This window comes from Motacilla alba, chromosome 2 (assembly GCF_015832195.1).
Source record: "Motacilla alba alba isolate MOTALB_02 chromosome 2, Motacilla_alba_V1.0_pri, whole genome shotgun sequence".
NCBI lineage: Eukaryota > Metazoa > Chordata > Aves > Passeriformes > Motacillidae > Motacilla > Motacilla alba.
The window spans coordinates 144,119,892-144,146,028 of NC_052017.1; the positions used below are offsets into that span (position 1 = coordinate 144,119,892).

The 26,137-nt window shown below is 44.3% G+C and overlaps 1 protein-coding gene across 2 annotated transcripts in view; it reads right to left on the bottom strand.

Annotated features, from left to right (window-relative positions):
- ST3GAL1 (ST3 beta-galactoside alpha-2,3-sialyltransferase 1) overlaps positions 1-26,137 on the bottom strand; it is a 78,937-nt gene that overhangs the window by 16,747 nt on the left and 36,053 nt on the right. For both annotated transcript variants that reach the window (XM_038163934.1, XM_038163943.1), the window contains exon 2: positions 9,127-9,930. In XM_038163934.1, coding sequence (XP_038019862.1) covers positions 9,127-9,438 — 312 coding nt within the window. In that variant the 5' untranslated portion in view covers positions 9,439-9,930. The remainder of the gene's footprint in view (positions 1-9,126; positions 9,931-26,137) is intronic.

The window sequence follows — 26,137 nt, forward strand, 5'->3', positions numbered from 1 at the left end:
AGGATGACCAGACAAGAGCTGTAATTATGACTGTGTATGTCACTATTCAGTGCAAGGCTCAATTATAGAAATGAAAAAGGTCATCTTCTAAATTTGTGTGTGATCCAACAAACACATGGCCACATATCTAAACTCTTGTGTGTTCTTTATGAATTGAATCTAACCTTGTCCTACTCTGAATATGAGAAAAACAATGTTAGAAAACCTGCAGCCTTCAAAGTAATTTGAGACTTCATAGATGTCACAGAGTCTACTACAGGTGTATAATGTAGCGAAATACAATCTCTTTTGAAAAAGGAACTTACTTTGAGTAATTTGAACACATATTTACATATACCATATATATTCTCTTTCTCTGTAAAGATGAGCTGACTCTTAAGTGTCTTTAGGAAATGAAAAGGAAACATACCAAAATCTTATTCTTGAACTCATTTTGCCTGAGAAAATTCAAGAACAGGAAGGTAACTTCCAGAAAATTCCAAGTACCTGAGTGCCCTTTTTAAGTCACATTTTCTTTTCGTCCAGATTGACAGCATCAGAAAGGAAAGACCTGAAGTACTGATGCATTTTTGCTGCATTAAGATAGCAAGAAACATCCTGGATAGGCACCTCCATTTACACAGCTCAGGCATCTACCATTCTTTTATGCTTCTGTTGAGAGTTAACTCTACCGCAACCAAGCTGAAACATGGGAACCAACATCAACCTGAAAGCAGGACACCATTGTCCTACAATCCCTCTGTTGTACACAACTTCCATGGGTAAGACAATTACTAATGCTAGAAATTCTCTCATGACCTCAAATACTGTGATGACCTGATTGCACCGTGTGCTGGACATCCATTCAATGAGACATCTGTCCTTAACTCATTTTAAGTGCTCTGTTTTGATTTCCCAATGATTATCTGATTGAACTGTATGTTTCAGGTCTAATCTTCTATCAACACGGGTTAGTCTTTGACGTTTCAGCAAAGCAGAGAAGAGGAAGCAACAAAGCTGGTTAACTCCAAGGCATATTCAGCTAATAAATGTTCAGACTTCACATGCAGCCAGTTCCTTATTGCACAATGTTTGCTTGGCTTACTGAAAAAAGACCATTTTAATAGCATTACAATTACAAGCCGATTATAGTTCATTTTCCCACACCAAATTTTTGTCCTATTTTTTTTTTTTTAGTATTGTTGCCTTTTCTTTTTTTTTTTTTCTTTTTTTTTTTTCTTTTTTTCTCTTCCTTATCAAGCTCCCACCAGTCTGGCCTTTCCCATAAGGAAATCAACAAAAGCACAGAGTAGAAGTCTGTCCATGCTGTGCAAGGCAGAGCCACAGCAGTGCCACGTGGCTCTGCTAGGACAGCATCCTCCCTCCAGGTGCTGTAGATGTGTGACAGGGATATGTGTATGGATATAGCTGCTACAAATGGCCTTAACTACTCTGGAATACGTGACCCCCGTGTCCTGAGTGAAGTGGCTGCTTTTCTCAGAAGTCTGTGCAAGTAATATGTGTGTCTAAAGAAGCAGTTTAACTTTCTGTCCAAGATCATAAAGCATCTTAACCCATCTTGTGTCCACATATAAAATATCACTCAACACTCCAGCTTCCCTCTGCAAAATACTTGCTGTCACTTGAGAGTCAACTCTCCACCTTAGGTTGTTAAAAACTGTATTTGGGAGTTCAGATTAGAGAAGTTTTGTAAATAATTTCCCAGCCTTAGAAACTCCCCATTTCACATACAGAAGTGAACTAGCTGGTTTTGCATCTTCTTATTTCAAAAAAGCAAGCAAGGAAAAAAAAAAGCAATAAAAAAGAATGCTCAAAGTTCATGCACTCCCTTTCTTCACCCATGAATGGCTCTCCAAGGGAGAGCCTGTTATTCCCTTCTCATCACTGTGCACGCTCCCACTAAGGATGACAAGGGATTTGCTGCTTTTTTAAACTCCTCAGAAGGTTTCACTGGGCTCTCCAATACCAGCACACTGACAGCACTACCAAGCAGCAATACCCAAAACTTGGCTAAGGAGCTGCAGAGGGAGAGTGTGAATTCAGCCAAGGGTGCTCAGAGCTAATGGCTTGGAGTGGTGGGGACACAGCTACAGTCATGGATCACAGAATGGTTTGGGTTGGAAGAGGCCTTAAAGATCACCTTGTTCCAATACCCGTACCACGGGCAGGGACAGGTCCCACTAGACCAGGCTGCTCCAAGCCCCATCCAAGCTGGCCTTGAAAACTACTAGGTTTGGGGCATCCACTTTTTTGGGCAACTTGTGCCAGTGCCTCACCACTCTCAAAAGAAAGAACTCCTTTCTCATAACTAATCTTAAACATGTCCTCTTCCAGGTTAAAGCCATTTCCCCTTGTCCTATCAGCACATGCCCTTGTGAAAAGTCTCTGTCCAGCTCTCCTGTAGCCCCTTTAGATATTGAAAGGTGGCTATAAAGCTTCCCCAGAACCTTCTCTTCTTCAGGTTCAACAACCCCATTACCCTCAGTCTGTCTTTACAAGAAAGGTGTTCCAGCTATCTTCCTGGCCTCCTCTGAACTTGCTCCATCCACATCCTTCTTATCTTGGAGCCTCAAAGGAGTCAGGAGAACCTCCAAGGAAAGCTCTCCTGGTGTGCATCCTGCACCCATGGCCAAGTTTGGCAGTGTATAAACCACAACTTCAAAATCCAAAATTATTAGTGGGTAGAATAGATGAGCCTGCAATCATGGGTGTGATGTAGACACAGACAGAACACGGAGCAAGGCAGAACCCTTGTGGTGGACAGACAGGTACAGCTGTGGGTGTGGCAGCAGCCAGCACTGGTGAGGCAGCCCTGCCAACACAGCCAGGCAGCCTGGGGCAAGCTGGGGTAGCAATACTGGAGTTTGTGGCTTTTCTAATATTTTTAAACTGTATTTAACAGATAAAGAGTAAATAAAGCCCCATGAGAATCTCTTTTGCCCAGCTACTAATTGCCTCACCGCTGCAGTTTGGAGGCATTAACACTCATGCAACACTTTCCAGCTACAAGATTAATCCTAGCAAGAGTCTGGTGAGGCAAATCCAGGTAAACTCTGTTCTACAGACTCAAGGAGAACCTAAAAGGAAATCATCAATTTTAAAGATGCCTCTTTGGTCTGGAAAATATGGGTTTATTCTCGTAATATTTAATGTCCTTCAATTACTATGCATCTAAGAGTTGAAGGGGAAGAACAGAAGAACTGTCGAGTGTTTGGGCTTTGTATAATGATCTGTCCAGTCAAAAAATTTGCTTTCTCAAATATAAATAATATATACATGCATATATTCTGTAAATATCACACAATAATATGCTGAGCTGTACAATTTCTGACTTCCATGGCTGGTATGGGTCACCTCTACACTACTCTGATCCTTGCGCTGAGAGAGACCTGTGAGCTTGGACCCCTTCCACATCCATCTGTCCTCACCACAGGAGGAGCAGCTTCAGCCCAGCTGGACTTATGTGGGGGCTGCCACTGAGGGTGAGAGGTGGCCCAGGGTCAGGTTCTTCCCACATGTCCAAATCTGGTCTGAATGTGACACTTACAACCAAGCAGCTCAACTTCAGGTGGGACTGGGTGGGACTGGGCCAGGCACTGGGACCAGAGCCTGGGGCCTGGTCTGGATTTGGGATTTGGTACCCTCTTCTGCAGTGATCTGGTTGCTACATGCTACCTTCAAAGTGCTGAGCCCTCTGTATTGCTTTCAAAGTGTCACAGACAGCATCCCAGGCTTAAAGGAAACTTCTGGTGATGAAAGTATTTGGACACTTTTTCCTCAGAGAGCATTCAAAATGCATGACTCAGGTGCCAAGCAGCTCTGCTGCTGCCCTAAAAATCAGTGCAGCTGTCCCAACTTCCCCAGCACGTGTGTTGGGTGGGGATGCCCCTTTGTTCACTGGCTGAAAGTAAATTTTTAAGCCATTGTCTTTAAGCTTTAAGCCAAGCATCATAACGTCACCCTAGGACAGCCATCTACTACATTTTTCCTACAAACATAATGAGTTTGAACTTTTTTTTTTTTTGATACACTAATAATATGGCCCCAAGATCTGAGCTTTCTTCCAAAGAAAATGCAAAACCCTCAAACATTGTAAGACTCGAGATAAAAGTTCTTATGACGTGACAGCTTATGAACAATGCGCTACAGAGAAGATTGCCAGGAAACTCTGAGCCTAAATTTACTTATCACAAATTCAATCTATCAACCTCAACATCTGGGCTTAGAACAGCAGGTTCTGATCTATTTTTTATACTTTCTGACCACCAAGAACAACGTATCCAGCCCTTAGAACAATACAAGAAAACTATAAATAAATGCTGTGCTTTGTAATTCTTGCCATATTTCCTTATTTCCATAATGTAATGTAATTTCCTTATTTCTATGTAATTCTTGCCATATTTCCTTATATATGGGTTACAAAATTTAGTGAGAGCATCCACAGCATTTGTGTCATGGCAAAACAATGGAAAGCTTGCAGGTGAGCCAGCTCAGGGAGGTGGGAAAGAAAATATAAACAGAAAGGAATGTATTAGGTAACACCAGGTGCCACCTTGCAAAAACACTCTCACAGTCCCTGAGCAGAAGACGAGGGAAGGCAGAGGAGAAAGAGAGAGAGGAGGTGGGAGACAGGAAGGTTGAGAGGGAGAAAAGGGAGGGAGGAAGGAATTTCTAACAAAATATTCACAGCCTGAAGTGTTATTAATGCCCAGATCCTCCCTGAGAGTAGGGGATTCCAATTCAACTTGAAGTCACAAAAAGTACAGAGCAGCTGCAGGGGTGTACCTGGGAGAATTTGAGCCATTATTTGCTACCTGACTAAAATAATGAAGGGACAGTTTATAGCTGTGTATATTTAAGCAAATGAGAAGCAGGGAGCAATCCTGACAATAACCCCCTTGTTTCCACGAACAAAGGAAAGCCAGGTACATTTTCAGGGGCCTTCTCTGGAGCAGCCCTGCCCCATGCAGCAAGATGAGCCACTGCAGGGATGGTGGCACTGACCTTCTCCCCTCTGCTCCTTCCCACCTGCACAGGTGGTAGCACTAAATCCGGTATACACAAACAGTTTTATTGAGAGCAAGCAGGAATATTTCCTTCTAAAGGTCTCATCCTACCAGACTGAAAGTGTTCAAACTATATATTCTCCAAATAAACCATGACGCAGCCTGGCAGCCCTGGGAAGGGCTGTAAGGAAAGGAAACCACCCCATTCTTTGGTTGCAAATGTCCCTTTGTCTCCAGTACTGGTGATTAACCTCTGAAATCAGTCCTCCCTGTCCTAGTGAGGAGGGATACTAATGCTGCAGGACTATTGGGATGAGTAGCACTTATTCACATCTACAGCAACAGAGTTAAGGGGGAGGGAGGGCAGACTGAGTTTGGTGGACAGGCAAGGGCTGTGCCTGCTTTTAGGGCAGCACATCACACGGGTCTCCCCATGGGAGGGAAGTCACAGCCATGTAATAAAGAGCTCCAGTGCATCTCAGAGCCTCAGTTACAGCTCAACAAAACCACCACACTGTCTGAAATCAGCTCCTGAGAGTGAACACATAGTCATCCCCCCACCACCCCAAAAAGAAGTTTGAGCAATCTCAGGTTTCCTCTACCTCCTTTCATGTACAAATATAGCAGAAAGTCACAAATTACTGAGTTGGCAAAGCACTCATGAGTGAAACATGGCCATGAGCAATGTTTTCTTAAAGACTGGCCAAAATCTCAGAATTGCTTTGAAGATGAGCCTAAAAGTGAGCAGCGAAAAGGGAGTCGCCCTCAGGATGCACCTGGAAATTATTTACTGAAGAAATGACACTCTCTTGGAAAAGCTTACCCAAAGCCACATGTACATAAGGAATCACTTGCAATGAGGAGGTGAGGCCACATCATGCCTGGGGTTTACCCAAAACCATCTTTCAGAGGAGTCAGGGCACTTTCTTCATCTACTACACATTAGGGCAAAGACTTTCAGTGAGTAAAAATGTCGGAACCCAGGATGTCTCTCTGACGTTCCTGGATGATCCGAGCCCTGGCCAGGGGGGTCAGAGACCCTGGCGTGCAGCCAAAGACCCCTGTGGCTTTGAGTTTGACCCATGGAATCAGTTACCAACTTTATATAAAGAATTAAATGTCACAAAGGTTTAGATAGCACAGTAGTAGTGATCACAGGGTGGAGGGAAAAATGTTAAGATTTTGAACATGGGGGTTTGGGACTTTGTACATGGGGTCTGAGGCTCCAAGATGGAGGAATCAGGGCATGCCCTGTCCTTTCTCCTTCTTCTTCCTAGCCTCCATGATTTGGGTGATGTTGGCACTTTCAGATTGGTCTAGAGTAGACAGTCCCTGTCAAACATAGGTGATAGGTATTGGAACATAATAGTAAATATCAAATATATAACTTATAGTATAAAAGACAACACCAGCCCCTTGGGCAGGTAGTGTGCCTCTGACTGACCTGCTGAACAGATCGCGGCAGGCCAGACAGAAAATGTTCTAGATAACAATTAATAAACAACCTTGAGAACAACAGCCGAAGACTTCTGACTCCTTCTTGGACAGCTGGGTAGGAAAAAGGACTTCACAATCTTCACAAACACAATCTCAGGATCGCCCTGATAGCGGCGACCGGCACATAAAAGCTTCCAATACACAATGCAGTTATGGGGGACATCAAAATATTTCACATCCAGGTTGAAGACTGAAAAAGTCTCGGAATCTTAGAAGATTTATTTTTACCATCTGAAAAAAAAATTGCTTTGATTTTGTATTCTAAAGTGGTATATTCCCTTTGAACATGATCTGAATAATAAAAGAAAGAAAACACTAAAAGATGGTTAGACAGCCCTGAAAACTAATGAACAGCTTTTGTTCGGGATGGGGAGGGGAGACTTTCGGCTGTTCTGAAAATCTGCTTTTTTCATTTTGCTGAAAGAGAAAAAAACCTCCTCTGAAAGAATCTGTTTCAGGTTGAGCTGAACTTTTAACACACTGGTGAGGCCATACCTCGAGTGCTGTGTCCAGTTCTGGGCCACTCACTTCAAGAAGGACATTGAGGTGCTGGAGCAAGTCCACAAAAGGCAACAAAACTGGTGAAGGGTCTGGAGTCCTATGAGGTGACTGAGGCTGAGGGAGCTGGGGTGCTTAGCCTGGAGAAAAGGAGGCTCAGGAGTGACCATGTCACTCTCTACAACAACCTGCAAGGAGGTTGTGGCCAGGTGGGGGTCAGTCTCTTCTCCCAGGAAACTTGCAACAGGACAAGAGGACACAGTCTAAAACTATGGCTGGAAGATTTACGTTGGACATTTGAAGGAATTTCCTCATAGAAGGGGTGATTAGACATTGGATGGGCTGCCCAGGGAGGTGGTGGAGTTACCATCCCTGGAGGTGTTAAAGGAAAGGCTGGATGTGGCACTTGGTACCCTGGTCTGGTTGACAAGGTGGTGTTCAGTCACAGGTTGGACTTGATGATCTCAGAGATCTTTTCCAACCTAACTGATTCTGTAAGTTGAGGAAGCACTGCTTTTTCTTTTCTGTTTCACTACAAGAAGGAGCATTACATATTCAGACTTCTGTACTGAGTCCCAAGTTTTTTCTTTTTAAATTTTTTTTCCTAAGAGAGAATGCATTTAAACCTCATGCTTCAGTCAGTGAGTTCTGAGTGCAGAATGCAGCGTGGCTTTGCTCATGGGGTCCATGAGTAACCTCATCCTCTCATTACTGAGCTCAGTCTGGGCTATGCCCACTCCTTTGACAACTGACAGTTATCAGATCCGCCCAGCTCCCGGGTGAAACCTCAAGCCAGGGCAAGGACAAGGACCTGAGCTTGCCATCTTTCCTGCTCAATGCTCCAGCAATGTCCAGACAATAAACATGGGGACCAGAAAGAAAAGTGTCTGGAAGCTGCAAGAAAAAAACACAATAAATGGGACATCAAAGTCATGGCCAAGGGCAGGTGAAAAGGTACAGCACCTGCAGTACTTGAGACTCATTGCAAAAAGGAGGGCCTCATCATAAAGCAATGATATAATTTACACAACCATTAAAGATGGCAGAGTGGCATTTATTTTTCATCACTAAATGCAACAGCCAGTGGAGTGAGAAGTGATAAATCTGATACAGCCTCATTCCCACAGCACCTGACATCCCCTCCAAAACCCAAATGTCCCCACTGCAATGGTGGATGCCTGTTGGAGGGGGCCCCCTCAGGATGCCAGAGTAAGCCTGAAAGACCAGAATTCTACAACAAGGGTTGTGCTCACTGCAAGACACCAAGTTGCAGGCTGCTGTGGGTTCAAAGAAAGGCATGGGACTATTTTTCCAGAAGAGGGGGAAAACAAGTGCAATGAAACTGTGATTTCACTGGGGTTGTTGCAGCAGAGCCTGCACTTTAGCACCTGGGCAGCACAGCCAGGAGTAAATCAAACAAATGATGTCTTGTTTCAAGAGAACATAAAAGGGGCTTTTGTTAGGCAAAACAACAGGATGCATCTTTTTCCCTTCTGTGTTTTATGAACAAGGGATCTGCTTGCTTTCATGATGCTTGGATCAGGCTTCAAGGGGTAGCTGGACCACCCAGCTCAAGGATACACCTGGGGCTGTTCCTTCCCAGTGACCCACAGCCACCCATGATCTTTCTGGATAGGTTTTACACCAACAGCCACAACAGAGAATGTTCTCATACACATGGAATAAATAATTCCCCATTTAATCCTGCTAATTATTTACATATCTTATGGTAGGGAGAGCCCCCGGGGCAATCACACACTTCACAATTAGTTTGATTATCCACCTTGATGAATGGCAAAAAGCCCATGTGAAGCAGAAACAGAGGGGCTATGAAGCCTGGTCTTTGGAAGAGAAGGGACAAAATGACAGTGTTGACATTTGCAAATTCTGGATCTACCACCTAACTCTGTCAGACTTCTCTAGCTTGGAGCAAGTGAATGTGCAGTCCAAGCCCCTCTGAGCTAAACAGCAGCACAAACACCCACTCCTTCCACCTCCTCCTTGTCAGCTGAGACAGCAAATGCTTTGGGCAGAAAACATCTCTTTTTATGTGCCTGGCACCCCTGGAAGCCTGACACCACCACTGTCACCCAAAGCCTGGGCTGTATCCACACCCCCCACTTACCAGCCACCACCTGTAGCTGTCTTCTGGGATCAAGGCATTCTGTGAGGTCAGGAAAGGTTGCATAGTTGAGTTAAATCTCTGATCGAACCAGAGGGAACGTCCCAGCTCCGAAATGCACGTGTGACAGCTGCAGGGTCTCCTGGGGTACTTGAAGAGTTTCTGGACGTGCTCTGAAAACTGCACCACGAGATGTCGGGGGTCCCAGGTGGTGGTGCTCACCTGGTGTGTGTAGTTCAGCAGGAAGGACGTCACTGTGATGAGCAGAAAGGCGAAGGTGAACATTTTTACATTCCTCCTCCTCACCACAACCATCTTTGCCCCTCGGGTTCCGCCTCCAGTGCAGGGAGAGCAGCACAGGGTCCAGTATAAGGCAAAAAGGAAAGGCTGCAGCAGGTGCCTGCCAGTTACCACCCCAGCTCTAGGCTGAGCTGATTGACTCCACTACTTCCAGCCATAAGGGAAAAGCTTCATCTTCTCCAGATGGGCTTAAAAAAAGACAAGCTGGGTATCTCCTTTCACCTTCTCACAGTGCTTCAAAGTTCCTTCCACTTCTCTGTGTCCTGTTGCTAACCTCTCCTGGTGAGGGTTTACTGAAGGCAGACCCTTGTCTTTCTGCATACAGAAATTAAAACTCAGGTTTTGTGTGCGAGAGCAAGCCATACATTAAAACAAGCAAATTGTAGAAAGGATTGTATTCTTTTCCTTGGAATTTAGTTCTTGAAGGGTCAGATCATCTGGGGTTGTACACTCCATCAGAGAGGCATGCTCCGATGTCCATTTAAGCCATGGAGAGAAGTTTGCAACCTAGGGACACACAGACAAAAAAAGAAAGAAAAATGGTCAGATTTTTTTTTTTTTTTCATTCCTCCCAACCTAATTTTTCTGCTTTTCCCTCCCCATCCCAGAACTTCTGATCGGGTCAGAGCCCTCAAAACAGCAGCCCTGGTTTCAGGCTCTGCTCTGGTATTTGCACACTGAGGAGTGTGAGGGTGAAATTTTGGAAAGGGCAGAGCATCGACCTGTGGACAGAGTCCCTTTGTATTGAATCAGCCTCCTGGCTCTGCTCTGGCCTTATTTGTATTACAGTTTGTAGCTATTTGAATGACAGTGAGTCACCTCCCTCCTTCAGGCTGACCTTGATAGCCACAAGATCTGTGGCAAAGTATTCAAAACTCAGAGCAGCTGAACAGCAAGCACCCGGCAAAGCAGGGAGGAGCAGGATGGGGAGGAAGACGGATCAGTTCTTTTCTCTTTCTTTCCCCAGCCAGCTTAATTTCGTAAGAATTGGGATTGGATTTGAGATTAGAGAAAGCCAAGCAAAAACAGCTCATATGTCCTGGGACAAACACGGGAAATCAAAGTATAAATGGCCTTTGTTCCACATGGAAAATTGCTCTTTTTTCTGTCAAGGAAAGGTAGGTGATAGCAGCTTGACTCAAACCTAGGCAGAGAGGCATGGAGCTGCTTTGGAGGTACAGAGGGACCCAGAGCTGCTCTCCCTTCCCCTCCAGGCATTCCCTGCCTGGCAGCAGTGATTTAAATAAGTTTTTAGAAGTCATAAAACAGTGTTTTGTGGGAATGCCATTGTGGGACAGGCATTGTTTCGTAGGAAGAAAAACACGTTGTTTATAAAAGTTCAGATGTTTACCAAAAGTCCCAAACGTGCCATTGGTTAAATAACACTCTTTGTTTTGATGAGTTGGTTTTTTTAAAAAAAAAAGATAGGAAAAAATCAGAGAAGCAACCACGTCACAATATGTGCAATTTATGAACAAATGAAAGCCCAGGGAGAGAAGTCTCATTCACTGCTCAGCTGCAGGCTTCAGCCCAGCAAAGAGCCAGCAAAACTGCAACGGTTACCATGAAACCTCATTATTTTAATTATTTATCTCATTTCTGTGCATGGCACTGAGGCAGGACCCTCCTCACTGCATCACCCAAAAGTGCTGTTTATCCAGACAGGAGGGAAGTGCAGCTGCAGCATCCCCAGCTTTCCTGCTGGCTCCTCTCCTGGGGATCTGCGAGGAGCTGCCCCAGGCCAAACCGCCTTTCCACGGGGCTTGACACAGCACCTTGGAAACAGCTTGGATTTTAGAGGTGCTGTGTAAATATTTACAGAGTCCCACACAGCCAGCTCTGAAAACAGGAACCTCAGAGCTCGTTTTAAGCCTTTGTCCCATGTTTCTCCTCCTCAGCACATGATGAGCAGCATGTGCCCTTCAATTAGCTGCTGTTTGCCAAATGCCTCGAGATTTATTTTAAGTCTGGCCCCTCCACATGCATTTATAGGAGCTCAAGGGCTGACAAGTGGGTCAGGCAGGATAACAAAGGGCTGCATTAACCCCATCTGCTTGGGCTCCTTGCACGAGTAAATCAGGGAACCATCCTCCATTCGCTTTAATGTTGCAGAGGGAAGTTTTTACACTAACCAGAAATCTTCTGAAGTATTCCTGAGTTAAATTCAGGAATCCCAACCTTAGAGACACGATGGGGATGCTGCCACTGTGCCTTGGAGAGCCAGAAAGGGAGCTCAGAGAGCAGCCCCAGCGCACAGCCCCATCCACGCCAGCTGCTCCCAGTGCTGCAGAACAGCCCCAAACACATTTGCTTTCCTAGGCTGGATGCAGATGTGAGCCTAAACAAAAACACAGCCTCTAACAACCCTGAAAACATGCCGAATCCCAGAAGCAAATTGATTTTCCATTTATGGAGTGGATAATTCAAGAGCTGTAATGCTGGCGGGTCAACCCCCCACTGCTGTCAGTGCTGGGCCAAGTCAGTATTTGTAAACACAGCTCCTGCTCTTCTGCTGTTTTTTTAAGAGGAGAAGGGAGAGGGATTATCTAGCCTTCCTTGGAAAAGCCTATAAAATGGAGTATAGCTGATAAAACAGTTCTGGCCTCCAAAACAAGCACCCATTTCACCAGGTTTATTTATTTATTTATTGTAACTCAGCTAAGGTTAAATTTGTATTTACAACTCCAGGAGGAAGAAACCCAAACCCAAACCAGTGTTTACACAGTGGGTTACCATGTCTTCAAATTCCTAATCATCCTGTATTTTTTAGCATATGATGGGAAGGTAACATGCCAGAGTTCCTAAGGCTCTTTTTCCTTGTGGATGTGAACACTGGATACTCTGTTTTACTTCTTACTACTTAGTTTCCTCTGAATGTTCATGCTTCCTATAGATACTTATGATAGAAATATATATACAAATATATATATATATATATATATATATATATATATATATATATATATATATATATATATATATACAAACACACATATATAGGCTGACAGAAAGGCTCCAGGGACTATATATTTGATTTAGGAAAAGGACAACTGAAATGAATGTAAAACCTTTTTTTTTTAGTTCAGTGTGACTTGGAGCTTTCTAATAATTTTTCTTTTTTTTTGCTTTCTTAAAACACCTGGAAGATCCAACCCGGATATCATTACTTTTATTCTTCACAACATCTTGTACCACATCTCAGCCTCTCCCTGTGTCTGTCTCCCTCCCTCTGCTCACACAAGATGCATACATCTCTGGAAAACTGTTTCCACAGGATTCACTAAGATACTGGGAAGTGGAAGGTCAGGGACTGGTGTGGGAACACATGCAGAGATGCCAACCCCAGCTGTTGGGAATGTTTCACTTCTGGATACGACTTGTGATAGTTAAATTAAGCCATTACAAGTAGCGTGATACCAGCCACGGTCCTTATCACCATCCCTGGCATGACCTCAGCACTAGCACATCTGTGAACAGGCTATTTTGGCCTCAGACCCAGAAACAATTTCTGGGGACTTAAGGTAGGGAGATTTAGTGCCCAGCCCTCTCCCAGCTACAGTCCCCTGAGAGATAACCAGAGCTAAAACTGCATGCCTGCAGCTGTGCCTGTGCTCAGAGATGCCAGCTCAGCCCAGGCAAGCAGCAGGTTAAGCTACCTTAAGTGATTGGGTGCTTAAGGTCTTATTTCTGGTCTGGATTTTGCCTGCTACCTTCCCACTCCCCCCTCTTTCAACCACGTCATTGTCCCTATGTAAAACACCTTTGTGCACCCTGGGGCAGTTTATTTATGCTGATAATACCCAGTGATGGGCAGGGCAGGGAAAATGCAAAGGGTCATGTCCCAGGAAGACCAGAAAGGCAGGTTCGGAAGAGACAGGTTCCTCCAAACTCTGTCCTGAGTGTAGAAGTGGGTGCAGGGGGATCAAATGGTCGTGAGAATCGAGCTTAATCTTCTGTCTACATTTACGTTGTAAAAGATACCAGGATCAATCAATTGTGATTGTCATCATTGTCCTCTCACGTTTTAGAAAGAAGGAAAGAGCTTTTTACTTAGGTTTTTTTTTTTTTTGTTTAGGTTTTTTTTTTCTTCCTCCAACGTAGATTTTATTTGCATTGTAAACTCACAATTTGAAGAATGTCCCTGGTCCCCTGCCAATCTGGTAATCAACAAAGATAAAAACACATGGTTCAATGGACTAATACAATGCAATTCTTAACACATTAACACCTTAAGGAAATATGTTGGTTTTTTTTTTACAAATCCACCTACAAATGCAATGTATTCTCACTGCACTTGTCAGGTTCTTTGACGAAAGCTCATCTGCACACCCACAAAGAAGCACAGAAAGAAAAGGGGAACCTAAATAATGCCCTGCTGAGCTGCTCCCAGGCCCATCCCAGGAGCCATCAACTGCACCAGCCCAAAGGAGCCTGGGGGCACAAAGGCAGGTGGGAACCTGAAACAAGAACGAAAAGAAGGGACACCCTGCCTGCATCCCTCCCAGGGCTGGCCCTGCACAGCCTCAGCCTCAGGTATGAAACTCACCCAGGTGAGTCAACTCTGCCTTTGGGACTGAGATATGCTGCTGCCTTGGGCATGGAACGCCTTCTGGGGGGCAGGGGAAGGGCATTTGGGCATTACACAACATCTGTGTGGTCAGCCACACAATATTAATGGTTAATAGTAACCATTGTGTAATGGTTAATTTTTTAAAATTTCTTTTAATGGGTGGGCCTTAGACAAAATGCATGAAGAAAATAATAATGAAAAAAATTGAGAAAAAAAAATCACCATACTACTACCACTCATCCCCCCACACTGTAAATGTGCCAGTACATTGGTGTTTGGCCCTTTTTTGATGCCTGCTTTCCTAGCAAAAAAAGTGCTCTGTACCAGCACCACGTTGAGGAGATCTTTGTTAGCCCGTGTTAGATGCTGGTGGTTCAGGATCCAGCTTTTCTGGTCTGTAACTCACATTAAGACCCTGGTGTGAAATGCACTCTCTAGTTTGAAGTTGCCAGCATTTTCCAGACACAGTGTCAGGCAGAAGAGCACAAAGGCAGCAGAGAGCAGTAGCATCCCGGCACAGAGACATTGCCACTGTTCCATGCAGGGCTTGAACTGCTCAAAGGTCCCAAAATCCTTTAGACTCAAACCTCTCATATCCACCTGCCCTGTCAGAATCTGGGAAAGGACAGCGTGACCTGCTGCAGCTCTCTCTCTCGACTGATGGTGGCCACCACACAACCTTTGGACACCCCACAGTATTTTACAGCTGGAAACTCTACACTTGAAGGAGTAAGTTCAAGCCTTGCTGCAATTTTGGCTTCAAGAGGATGTGCTGTGCTAGAAAGGCCTCAGCAGCAGAACTGCAAGTGCCCATTTTCAGAAACACAGCTCAGATTCCTGCCCTGTAAAACCTACAGAGATTAAGTAGTTTCTCAGCTAAGCCACTGACAGCTAAAATGTTATAAATTCGACAACACCGACAGGATGTCCCTAAGCATCCTTTCTACCATTTGAGGACTTTTTTCCTGTCCACACTTCTTGTGAGCAACTACTTGAGCAACCCTTGGTCTCAAAGCCCTGGCCTGGGAGGTTAAATCTTGCCTTCCAGAACTCACAAGGGCCCAGAGCAGCTATGAAAGGTCTTGTTCTGGGACAACAAAAAGCACATCCCTGGAAAAACAGACATAAATTCACACCCCAGGTCTGTGCTAGGCCTGGAGAGAAACTATGGAGGGAACTGTTTCACTCCAAACCACAGGCTTGTCTGCCCTACCCAGGCTCATCACTGCCTGCCTCCCCTGACCAGAGCTGGCTGACATTTAGAAAGGAACATTTCCTTGGTCTGACACCTCACCAGAGACCTCAGCTTTTGCTGTGTGAGACAGAATGTGAATTACAGGACAGCATGGCAGTCAGAGCTGAGCACAGGGAGTCAGTGTGAATCTTAACCAGATGATGTTGGGACCCCCTGGCAGACCTCTGCTCCACGTCCCTCAGCTCCAGCAGGTCAGTCCCACCAAGCACTGAAGGCCTCATGGAGACATGACAGGGTGCTGCCTGTGCCCCAGCACAGCCTCTGCCACTTCAGCCTGTTCCATGCTCTGGCAGGCAAAGGTGAGCACTGCCCTTATAGGGCACCGAAAGCCACCACACGACACAATTTTGGAAAAGCAAAAGCTGCCACATCCCTTTGCTTTCTTTCTTTCTTCCTTCTTTCCATCCATCCATCCATCCATCCATCCATCCATCCATCCATCCATCCATCCATCCATCCATCTCTTAATTGCATTATGGATTCCATATTCCCCATCCCTGGAAGTGTTCAAGGCCAGTCTGACTGGGGTCCTGAGCAGCCTGGTCTAGTGGAAAGTGTCTGTGCCCAAAGCAGAGGGGGGTTGAAAACAGATGATCTCTAAAGTCCCCCCCCAACACAAACCATTCTATGATTAATTAAAATCAGATTGTGTTTTGTCTCCCTGAGTTCACTGTCTCTTTTCTCCTGTCCATCATTACATCCCCACTGAGACAGCATGTGTGCTGCTGTCCTGTGTGCTCACAGACAGAAAGGCAGACCCCAGTCTCACCTGCCATTTAATCAGGAAGAAAATGATCTGTAACTCTTCTGCCCCATCACTGACCATGCTGAGAGGCATAAATCTGTTTGATTGCCACTGTCAAATGGCATGGCAGCATTGAAATCAGGCAAGGTAGTTGGTATATTGCTCTTAGATTTATTAAAATGTCCACCCCAAGCAACTCAAACTAATCGTATCAACACTGCCTGGAAAACAAAAGCATTCAGGAGCATTTAAGCCATGAGAAAAAGTAGCTTCAGAAAAATTTGAATGCAGCAGCTCCTCTGTGCTTTTTGAATGTGAAGCCAGCTATTGGGCAGAGCTTCATCCATCACAGTGAATAGAAGAAAAACTGGAGATGGTTTATGGAGCGTAACCTGCATGGCATTTTAGGCGCCAGTGATCTGAAAAAAAATCATTACCCACTTGTGACTTATCACTGAGCAGTTTGGCAGCAGACTGGGGCTGGCCAGGTCAAAAGGGAATCTCCCTGGTACTCTGACACAGCCCACCCTGCCTACATGGATAACAGGTCTGTGAGGTCAGGGTAAGCCAGCACCTTTTTGTGCTAGATGTGTACAGGATCAAAAAAACTTGGGTGGGGAATTTTCATTCTGCTGCCTCAAAATAAGTATTTATCTTGGCAGACTTTATCAGGCTTGTTGCTGAGTGGAAATGAAAACTCCCTCGCAGTGTCTGAAGAAAGAGCTGGAGGATTTGGCTTGGAAAAGGTCAAGAGTCTGCTCTTGTCCTTGGGTGTGGAGAACTGCCATTCCTGACACCTCCCACCATGGTGAAGACATTTCTTCCTCCACCACATCCTCCTCCCTTGCACTCCAAGAGTTCGCTCCTGCAAAGACTGGAGAAATCACACTGTTAATACCCAGGATTAATTGTGCTGTCCTCCATGGGCTACACTGTGTACTCATGACTTCAGGCCAAGTAGGAAATTTTGCTTTTTAATGGGACTGCAAATGCCATGAAAGATTATCTGGCTCCAAAATCTCCTTCATGAGGTTCAACAAGGGCAACCCCAGGTATCAATACAGGATGAAAAGACTGAGAGCAGATCTGAGGAGATGGACCTCTCCTATGAAGAACAGGCTGAGACATCTGGGCTTGTTCAGCCTGGAAAAGAGAAGCCTCTGGGGAAACCTCAGAGCAGTTTCCCAGTGCTTAAAGGGGGCTTAAGAAAGGTAGGGAGAGACTCTTTAGTAGAGCCTGTAGTGACAAGATAAGGCAAAATAATAAAAGATGGAAGATTTATACTAGGTACAAGGTAGAATTTTTTACAGTGAGAGTGGTGGAACACTGGAACAGGTTTCCCAGAAGGATGCTAGATGCCCATCCCTGAAAGTGTTGGGAGACCAGGTTGGATGGGACTCTGAACAAAATGATCTAGTTGGAGATGTCCCTGCCCTTGGCAGAGGAGCCCCGTTGGACTAGATGATCTTTAAAGGTCCTTTCCAACCCAAACTTCAATTCTATGACTCTGTGACTCTTAAGAATAAAAAATGCTGATGATCCATTCCATTATCCCAATAAAATTTCCTCCTATTTGATAAATACCATGTCCCCTACTACCATCTCTTCACACAGCACCTGACTTCCAGCCTTGAGAGGGGAGGTGAGAGGAGGGTTTGTGGTGAAGGGAAAGGGTGGGAAGAGCCCAGCTCCCTTCACTGGTGGCACCAGCTCTGCAAGGATGGCATTCACCTGGGTATCACTTATCATTCAGAAACACATGAATGTCTGGGACCATGGAGATAAACTCATGATCCATTTATTTCCACTGGGAACCATGATGTGAGTAAGTCACTGTTGATATAATGGCCTTTTGTTACTGCAGCCAGGCTTGGTATCATGCCAGGTTCAGTGAAGAAAAGCACATGGCAATGCACCACAGCTTGCCAGTGGGAGCTTGGTCTTAAGTTTTCCAGGTCATTACCATGCCAAGGGAGCACTCAGCCTCATTCTTATACCAGGAAACAACCATGAGATAAACTGGGAGAGGCCAGGGAAAAGGCCTAAATTTGTTGATGAATTCAAACCTAACATGCAGCTTCACTGCTGAGCTGTTTATGGTCCATTCCTCTGGCTCAATCCTCAGTTCAAGTATTTTCAGGACAAAACAGGAGCACTGGAATGACGGAACTGTCCAGCCAAGTTGTGAACAGTAGCATTTATGGCCAAGAGGTTGGAGTCTGCCAGGTCAACCAGGGATGTGTTGAAAAACAACAGTAGAAAAATAAGCTGCTGGTCAGAATGTCTTCCACAGCCCCTGTCTTGCTAGAAAGTGATTTTGGAGGAGCCCTACCTCTTTGCACACACTCCATTAATCAGAAAATGGCACCTCTGCTTCCCTGGGGCTACTTAATTTTCTTTTATATATTCCAAATCCCCTTTCCCACAAGACACATTGATGTTTTAAATAGCAAATATATGTTACAAGTTCTTAAAAAATACTCTTTTCCTTATCCTGTAGTTTGCAATGCTGGAGAGACACATAGGTTTAACCTGCTGGATGAGAACTTTTCTGTGGTGGGCCAATATTCACCATGGGCTGGGATGGGGTTTTTTTGGGCTGCACGCCAAGAGTCCAAAGATGGGACAATGAAAAGAACAACTCCGTGGTGAAAATCCTAAACTAAAATTCACCCACTAAAATTTATTTACTCTATGTCTGTGAATTGCTCTACTTCAAAGAGTTCTTTAAAAACTTTCAAGCAGACAACTGGACACATAAAAATTGCTGTTTGATTCCTGTTGACAAACTTTGATAGCAAAGTCCATGGTGGACAGACTGCCCGGGTGCTTCCACATCCTTCCGATGCCATTACGTGATTTGTAGGCTGTGATCAAAGCTCTGCTACTCTTTGCTTGGAAAAGAAGAGTTATCAAAGGGATTTCCAGGACACCTATGTGTGTTTGCACCTAGAAGAATTTTTAAGTGGTTCATGATACGACAAGTCTAGAATTGGAGCGGGTAAGGAGCTTCTCAAGCACAATTTATTTTTATTTCTGTCTTGTTTCAAATCAGTTTGTCAAAATTAAATCTATTTTTCATCTTGATTTGATGTATTAGGAAATTTTCAAAAAGAAGGATCTTTGACATTTTAAATGAAGAAATCTACTTTTCATTTTGCAAAAGAGTTTTTCCGTAAAATGTATAACTTTTGGTAACTAAAGGAAAGCAAAACATTTTGAAATTCAAAATAAAACAAAAACACCACCACCACCATCATTGTCCAAATACAAAGCACACCTTTTACTCCTTGTCTGAGAAAGGAAAATAAAATGACCTTTTCTTTTTACTTTTAGCTTAATGTTGGGATGACTATGGATTGCTTTTAAAATCTTGCTAATTCACCAAAGACAGTAAGAAAACTACTTTCATGTAATTCAAGTACACAGTGACTAATTAACGATAGCAGCAGTAGTAGAAACAGATGCAAACTAAAACCACTGAAAAGTGAATCCTGTAGCTGCATTTGTTTTCATTTTATAGGATTACAGGTGAGGATATAGGATTATTTCAGACTGTAGAATACTCTGAACTAAAGGTGTGTAATGGGTTGAACCTGTCTGTGATCTTTGTGAGGTCCCCAAGACAAAGGAAGAGATGAATCTGACTCCATGTTCTCAGAAGGCTCATTTATTATATTATGAAATTATATTATATTAAAGAATGCTATACTAAAACTATACTAAAGAAATAGAGAAAAGGATACATCAGAAGGCTTAACAAGAACGAATAATAAAAATCTGGCAGTAACCCTGACAGTGACTCCTCAGAGCCTCGACACAACTGGATTGGTCATCATGACTGGTCATCAAATTAAAACAATTCACATGGAACCAATCAAAGCTGCACCTGTTGCTAAACGATCTCCAGACCACATTCCAAAGCAATTAGATAATTATTGCTTTCATTCTTTTCTGAGGCTTCTCAGCTTCTCAGGCGAAAATCCTGGAGAAGAGATTTTTCAGAAAATATCATGGTGACACCTGTCTGGGTGCCAGGTGCCCATGCTGGACATGGGGGCAGCTTCTCACAGAAGCCAACCCTGTAGCCCAAAACCAAAATCTGGCCCCATGCAATCCCAATACAAAATGGAACCCAACCACAGGTGTTTTGCTGCACTATCTGTGAGTATCCAGCTCAAAAATATTCACCAACCTGATCCTTGGTTAAAGCTGTAGGGAAATGTATGCGGCTATAAATACAGTTGTTCGTGACTTTAAAAAATGTGTTGTAAGAAACATTAATTTCTGATATTAAGAAAGTGATTAATGCACTGCAGGGGATGTCTTGGCATTATAATTCTGAATGCCAATAAAGATGGTAGTGATGATAATAGTGATGATATTGTCAATAATCCCAAAACTCTAGGAAAATCTAGGAGAAGTATTTCTGTGCCCATGTGAGTACCTCTGACTCTCCTTGCTGGGATTCCAGCCCTGAAGCAATACCAAGCAGTTGCTGGCACTGTGGGGCTGTTAAGTGGAGCTCAGCTGATGGGATCCTCGTTAAACCAACAGCGTTTCTCTCACAATCAATGCCTCCATCTGACACAGCACTGCATTAAACATTTATTCATCGGGCAGACTGAGTTCGCTCTGGGGAAGATTTAATGACACCACAGGGATTTTCTCATTCATTAACCTGGGATTTACATTTAGTCTTTATGGTGCTACAAAGGTGTCAAACTACCCACAATTAAATTCAGAGGTGTTTTAGCATCTGTGCATAGTCTGGACCTGGCACCCACTGCAAACCTTCCAAGAACAAAATAATACTTCCAAGTTTTTTATCTGCTGTGCGCACTATGATAAGTCTGGCAGCCACAGGAAGTTTACAAGAAGTCTATAAATAATACAATAAAATATATTAGAGATACAAGTAACACATTGGGTAACTCACATCCTGTGCTACAAGGCAGAATTACAAAGCCATTAGGCAACCACTTTAATTGATTGATCATTTATGTCCCTAATAGTTGTACTTGACCTATTTGGATCCAGCTGCACTGTGTGCTCTTGCTACCAGCCCAGGCATCACCCAGCCTCTGTGTGTGAGGTTCCCATTCCAGCTTTTGCTCTGCACCTACAACAGAGGTGACAGTCAAGAAAGAAATGAATGATTCAGGCTGCCTTTCATCCAGAGGGCTGCTAGATCTCAGGTTCTCTCTGATATCTGATGGATACAAGCAGCTGCCCAGAGCAGGACACATGAATATGGCCCTTCAGCACACCAATGGTGGAAGCTTTGCTCTGAACCATGTGGGAGTCTGGGTACAGAAAAAACAAAGGGTTTCAGTGAAGAAGAAATATTGTCTACTTGTCTGGACTTTTTAAAAGTGTTTTTAGAGAAACAAAGATTAGCATACATCAAAGTGGCACACAAAAAGCTTCCCATAATCCTGAATATGAAAATATGTCAAGAGCTGCATGCAAAATGGATTTGCATACATCAGAGCTGCACATACAGAACTCAGCTGGGCATCCTGAACTGCATTAAAAATGGTAATACTGAGGTTTTTGATGCTGATAATTGAATGCTGGAGAAACACACGTAGACATGCACACAACTATAACATCTTTTCCACTTGTCTTACTTGGATGGCTAAAACACAAACAGGGAGTCTGCTAAGGTAACCAGCAACACTGAATGTTTAAGGGCTTCCAATTCAAAGAGAAATTTAAAGTATCCCTTAGCAACACAGAAATAATTAGCAGAGGAAGCTTCAATTAATTTAGAATTTAATTTTTCAATTCTAAAATGGTATCATTGACTTTGTAAAAGGAGAAATTTTAACACAAGAAAGTGGTGACCAGCTCAATATTGCTTTGGTCTTGCTCTCTGCAGTGCTGCCAGCATTCTACCTAGAAATCAGTCTTCCACAGGACAGATGCTGTGAAAACATCAGTCTGAATTTACCCTTTTACCTATGACCAAGAGTGGCAGAGGGGAGATCTCTGTCCTTTGGGCTCCTGATTATTGAATCAGGATGGGGAAGCCCAAGCTACTGACTTTTCCCCAGTAATACTTCCCACTTAGTGACACATTAGAAAACCAAGAACTTCTTCTTGTGCATCAACAAAAGACAACGACCAGTCCTACATGGGGTGGTTTGGTGCTTGTCAGAAACCTCAGCTTTAGCCTCAGGGTCACTGTCCTGAAGTGACCATAATTGTAAGAGCAGCCCTTTGTCAGCACAAAACCCACAGCAGGGCAACATCAAAAGCTAAATTCTGTCCTTGGGTTCAAGATCACACCTCCCATTCAAACACTGAGAACAGGATCCCACACTCACTGCAATGTCCTTTCCCCACCTAAACCATCCCTGCATTTTCAGTGGGACAGGGAAGCTTTTCTTTGGGAGTGCAAGGTTTTGTGCATATGATTACTGAAATGAATGTGGGATCCTGCTCTCACTCCAATGAAAAATTTCATGGTAACTTATAAAAATGGAGTTCATGAAAATGTCACCACTTGCTCTGGAAATAAAGCTCCTGGAAAGTTTTAATGGGCACACTGTTAAAAACTAACAGTCCCCAGTGACCACAGGCAGCAGAGCCCTGGGGTTTAGGGTTTTTCCTTAAATGAGCCACCAATTTGTATCCAAAAGCTTGCTTTAAAAGTGGCAGCTACAAGATTTTTATTTGTGTTTTGCCTTTATTAAGGAAAGGGAAAAGAAACTTTTAATTAAAATCTCTCAAAGATTTGCAAGGAAATGTATACCAAGAAACTCTGGGAAATGCGCTGTTCCACTTGGCTTGGTTTTAAATGGGGTAATATGAGTTTTTAGTCTTTTTATACTACGCCCATCTTGCTCAAAAAAAAAAAAAAAAAGTGAATGCTGAAAAATAATGACAGCATCCAAAGGGAAGTCATTCCAAACAGAACTTAGACATTCCCAGAAGAGAACTGACCTATGACTTCTTATGGAGGAGATGCATCAGCTGAAGGGCACCACTGTTTTTAATTTCTTCTAAAATGAGATGTGACTTCCCAGCCCCAGAAGTATTGTCACACTCAGCTACAGGGGGATGATCCAGTACTTGGTAATTGCTGTTGCTGGGGAGTTTCCACTTTCAGGAGAGAAGAATGGATACCAGGGGTTGCTGTCCTGCAGTGGATTGCTACATCTTCGTGTGAAAGATGACGTTTCCAAGTTTCCAGTTCCCAGCATCACTGCTGCCAGGGTTTTTCCAAACTTGCAGCTGATGGAAATTGTTCTCATTTTGCAGCCTCCTGTATTTCTTGCTTCTGAACTTCATTGCCCCTGCCCTGGTTTATGTGCATGGCATATCTGGTGCATGTCTCATCTCCTCAGTGAGGAAAGTGCAGAGACGCACGGCAGTGACGCTCACAGCGACGGCACCCAGCACACAGAGGCAAAGCAATCTTTCCTGAGTTTTACAAATATCTGCAGTCATTTCTGTTCATGGAGCTACCAGCCAGAACTGCGGCCAAGGACAAGACTGCTCACCCCTCAGAGCCCCTAGGAGAGGTGCAGCTCCTGGCTGACACCCGAAACTGAGGCAGTTTGGCTTTAATCCTGGACATTTGTTCATAGACTCGTGGGAGGCTCAGCTGGGTGAGGTGCTGAGAGGTTTCCTCCCATGCAAAGTCAGTACCAACCAGTCACACAAAACTAACAGAGGGCTTTTTAACTCCTTCTCCACAAACAACCAGTACAGGAAGTTCTCTTGCCTGTTCTCAATCTCTTAAGTGATTTGTTATCACTACCAGATTGTAAGACAGCAGCAAAAAATGTGTTTCCCCAAACTCTTATTTAACGGTCTTAAAGGACTGAAAGCAGAAACTGAAAGAAGCCCAGCGTGCAGATGCAACACTGTGCTGCCATCCTCTCAGTCCTGAATAAAAACCAAACTCTTTGGCATCACCTCAGAGCATCATCCCCTGCAGAGTCTACGAGCTGAAGCTGCACCCTGGCTTGCACAGCAGTGCAGGGGGCAAAAATCACAGAATCACTCAGGATGGAAAAGACCTCTGAGATCACAGAGTCCAACAGTTAACCCAGCACCGTCAAGTCACCATTAAACCATGTCCCCAGGCGCCGCATCCATATCTTGATTGAATATTTTTAGGAATGGTGATTTCCTTACTACTCTGGGCAGTCTGTTTCAATGCTCAACAGCCTTTGTGGTGAAGAAATTTTTCTTAATATCCAATCTAAACAAGCCTCTAAACATGCCCTGGCACAGTGTGGGGCTGCTCCTTCTCATTCTGTCTCTTGTTACTTGGGTGAAGAGACTGACCCCCACCAGGTTATCACCTCCTTTCAGGGAGCTGTAGAGAAAGTCTCCCCTCAACCTCCTTTTCTCCTGACTAAATGAACCCAGAAGGAAATGTCCCCCTGATTTTAGATACAGGCAGAGTGGGAAATAAGCTCAGCCTTATTTACAGGACATGACTCTGTGCTGGGAAAGCTAGGGAAAGTCCAGGGATGCCATGGTCCAGGCAGTCATGGGGGGAGGAGCAGGTAGAGTGGGCAGACTGCACACAGACATCTGCACAGAGCCCACAGAGACAGCAGGGACCAGGTTGCACTCCAGGGAGGCTGATTTTGCTCTCATGCACCTACCAAAATGGCTAAAGCGTGTTTCCACAACTTTCCTTCCTTGCCTTCATCCTCACCTTTTTACTTCAAGGTAATGGAAGAAGCAGGAGAAGGTAGATGGAAAGAGGATTTGCCTGGATTAGCAGGGAAAGGAAGGCTCTGGGAGCAGGTTTACTGACCTGCTGACAGGGCTTACTGCTGGAATTAAACCCTATATGGGTCACGCTGCTGCGTGCAAGGAGGACAGGAGGCACACAGGGATGTCCAAACTTCTGCTGGTCTGAACCAAACCAGCCTTCCACTGAGATAAAACCCCTTTTCTATGGCAAAGGATAAAAAATGAGACATTGTCCCTCTTCCTCTCCACAGCTTTTATCAGAACCATGGAATGGTTTGGGTTCGAAAGGACCTTTAAAGATCATCTAGTCCAACTGCAGTGCAATGAGCAGGGAGATCTTCAACAAGATCAGCTTCCCCAGAGCCCCATCCAACCCAACCTTGAATGTTACCAGGGATGGGGAATCTAGGAATCTACAACCTCTCTCAACAACCTGTGCCTGTGTTTCACCATCCTCCTCATAAAAATTTCTTCCTTATATCTAGTTTGAATCTAAACACTTTTAGTTTAAAACCATTACCTCCTGTCCCATTCTTACAGGCCCTTGGATGTGTTTGGTGCCTTCTAAAAAAGTAGGGCTGGGTCTGCAGAAGCATCCATGAGGTGAAACATGATTTACAGCTTAACTTGTTCAACACAGGCAGAATAAACATAGGATTTGCTTTCAGAAACAACTTTACATGTTGGTAAGCTGCACATTTGGTAGCTAGGCTCCCCAGCACTGTCATAGCAGACAGAGCAAATCAGGAAGTTATTGCAGCCCCACCAGTGCTACTGGGCAAGAATAAAGCTCCTTCATGCCCAGCTGCTGGTCAGCAACATCCCTCCTGTTCCTGTGGGTGATACCTGCCCCAAGCCCACACAATACAGCCCTGTGAGAGCACATGTTCTCCTGTCCCCAGGCTATTTAGTCCTGGTGTGCAAAGCCTTTGGCTTGACAAGTGCTGCACGTTCAAGTTGGCCAGACATCTTTGAAGAAATACCAAGCTAATCAGGAAATTAAAATAGAGCTATCTTCCTGATGAGCAAGCAAAGAAAGAAAAATCCTAATAGTGCTAGACCAAAAAAAAAAAAAAAATCAAAAAAAACCAAAATTCAGAATTCAGGTGGCATTTGTGGCTGTGCAATACAAACAAGTAACAGCCAAAGCACTCACTGCTTCCATTTGTGGTCCTCCACATGAGATGTTTGGGGTATGAGTTTCCAGAGATGCTGAAAACCCACACCACTCACTGTCTTCCACAACTTTTGCCACTCAGTGCCGCCAGGCAGGCAGAGCAGAATCCTTCAGGATTGGTTTGCTGCTCCTCAGACTAAATCACACAGTTCAGCAACATCCAGCTTTGCTCTGACAGCATCTCTGCCACATTCATGCATGGACATCACACCCCTCCCAGCTGACCCAGGCCTGGCTCCCTTG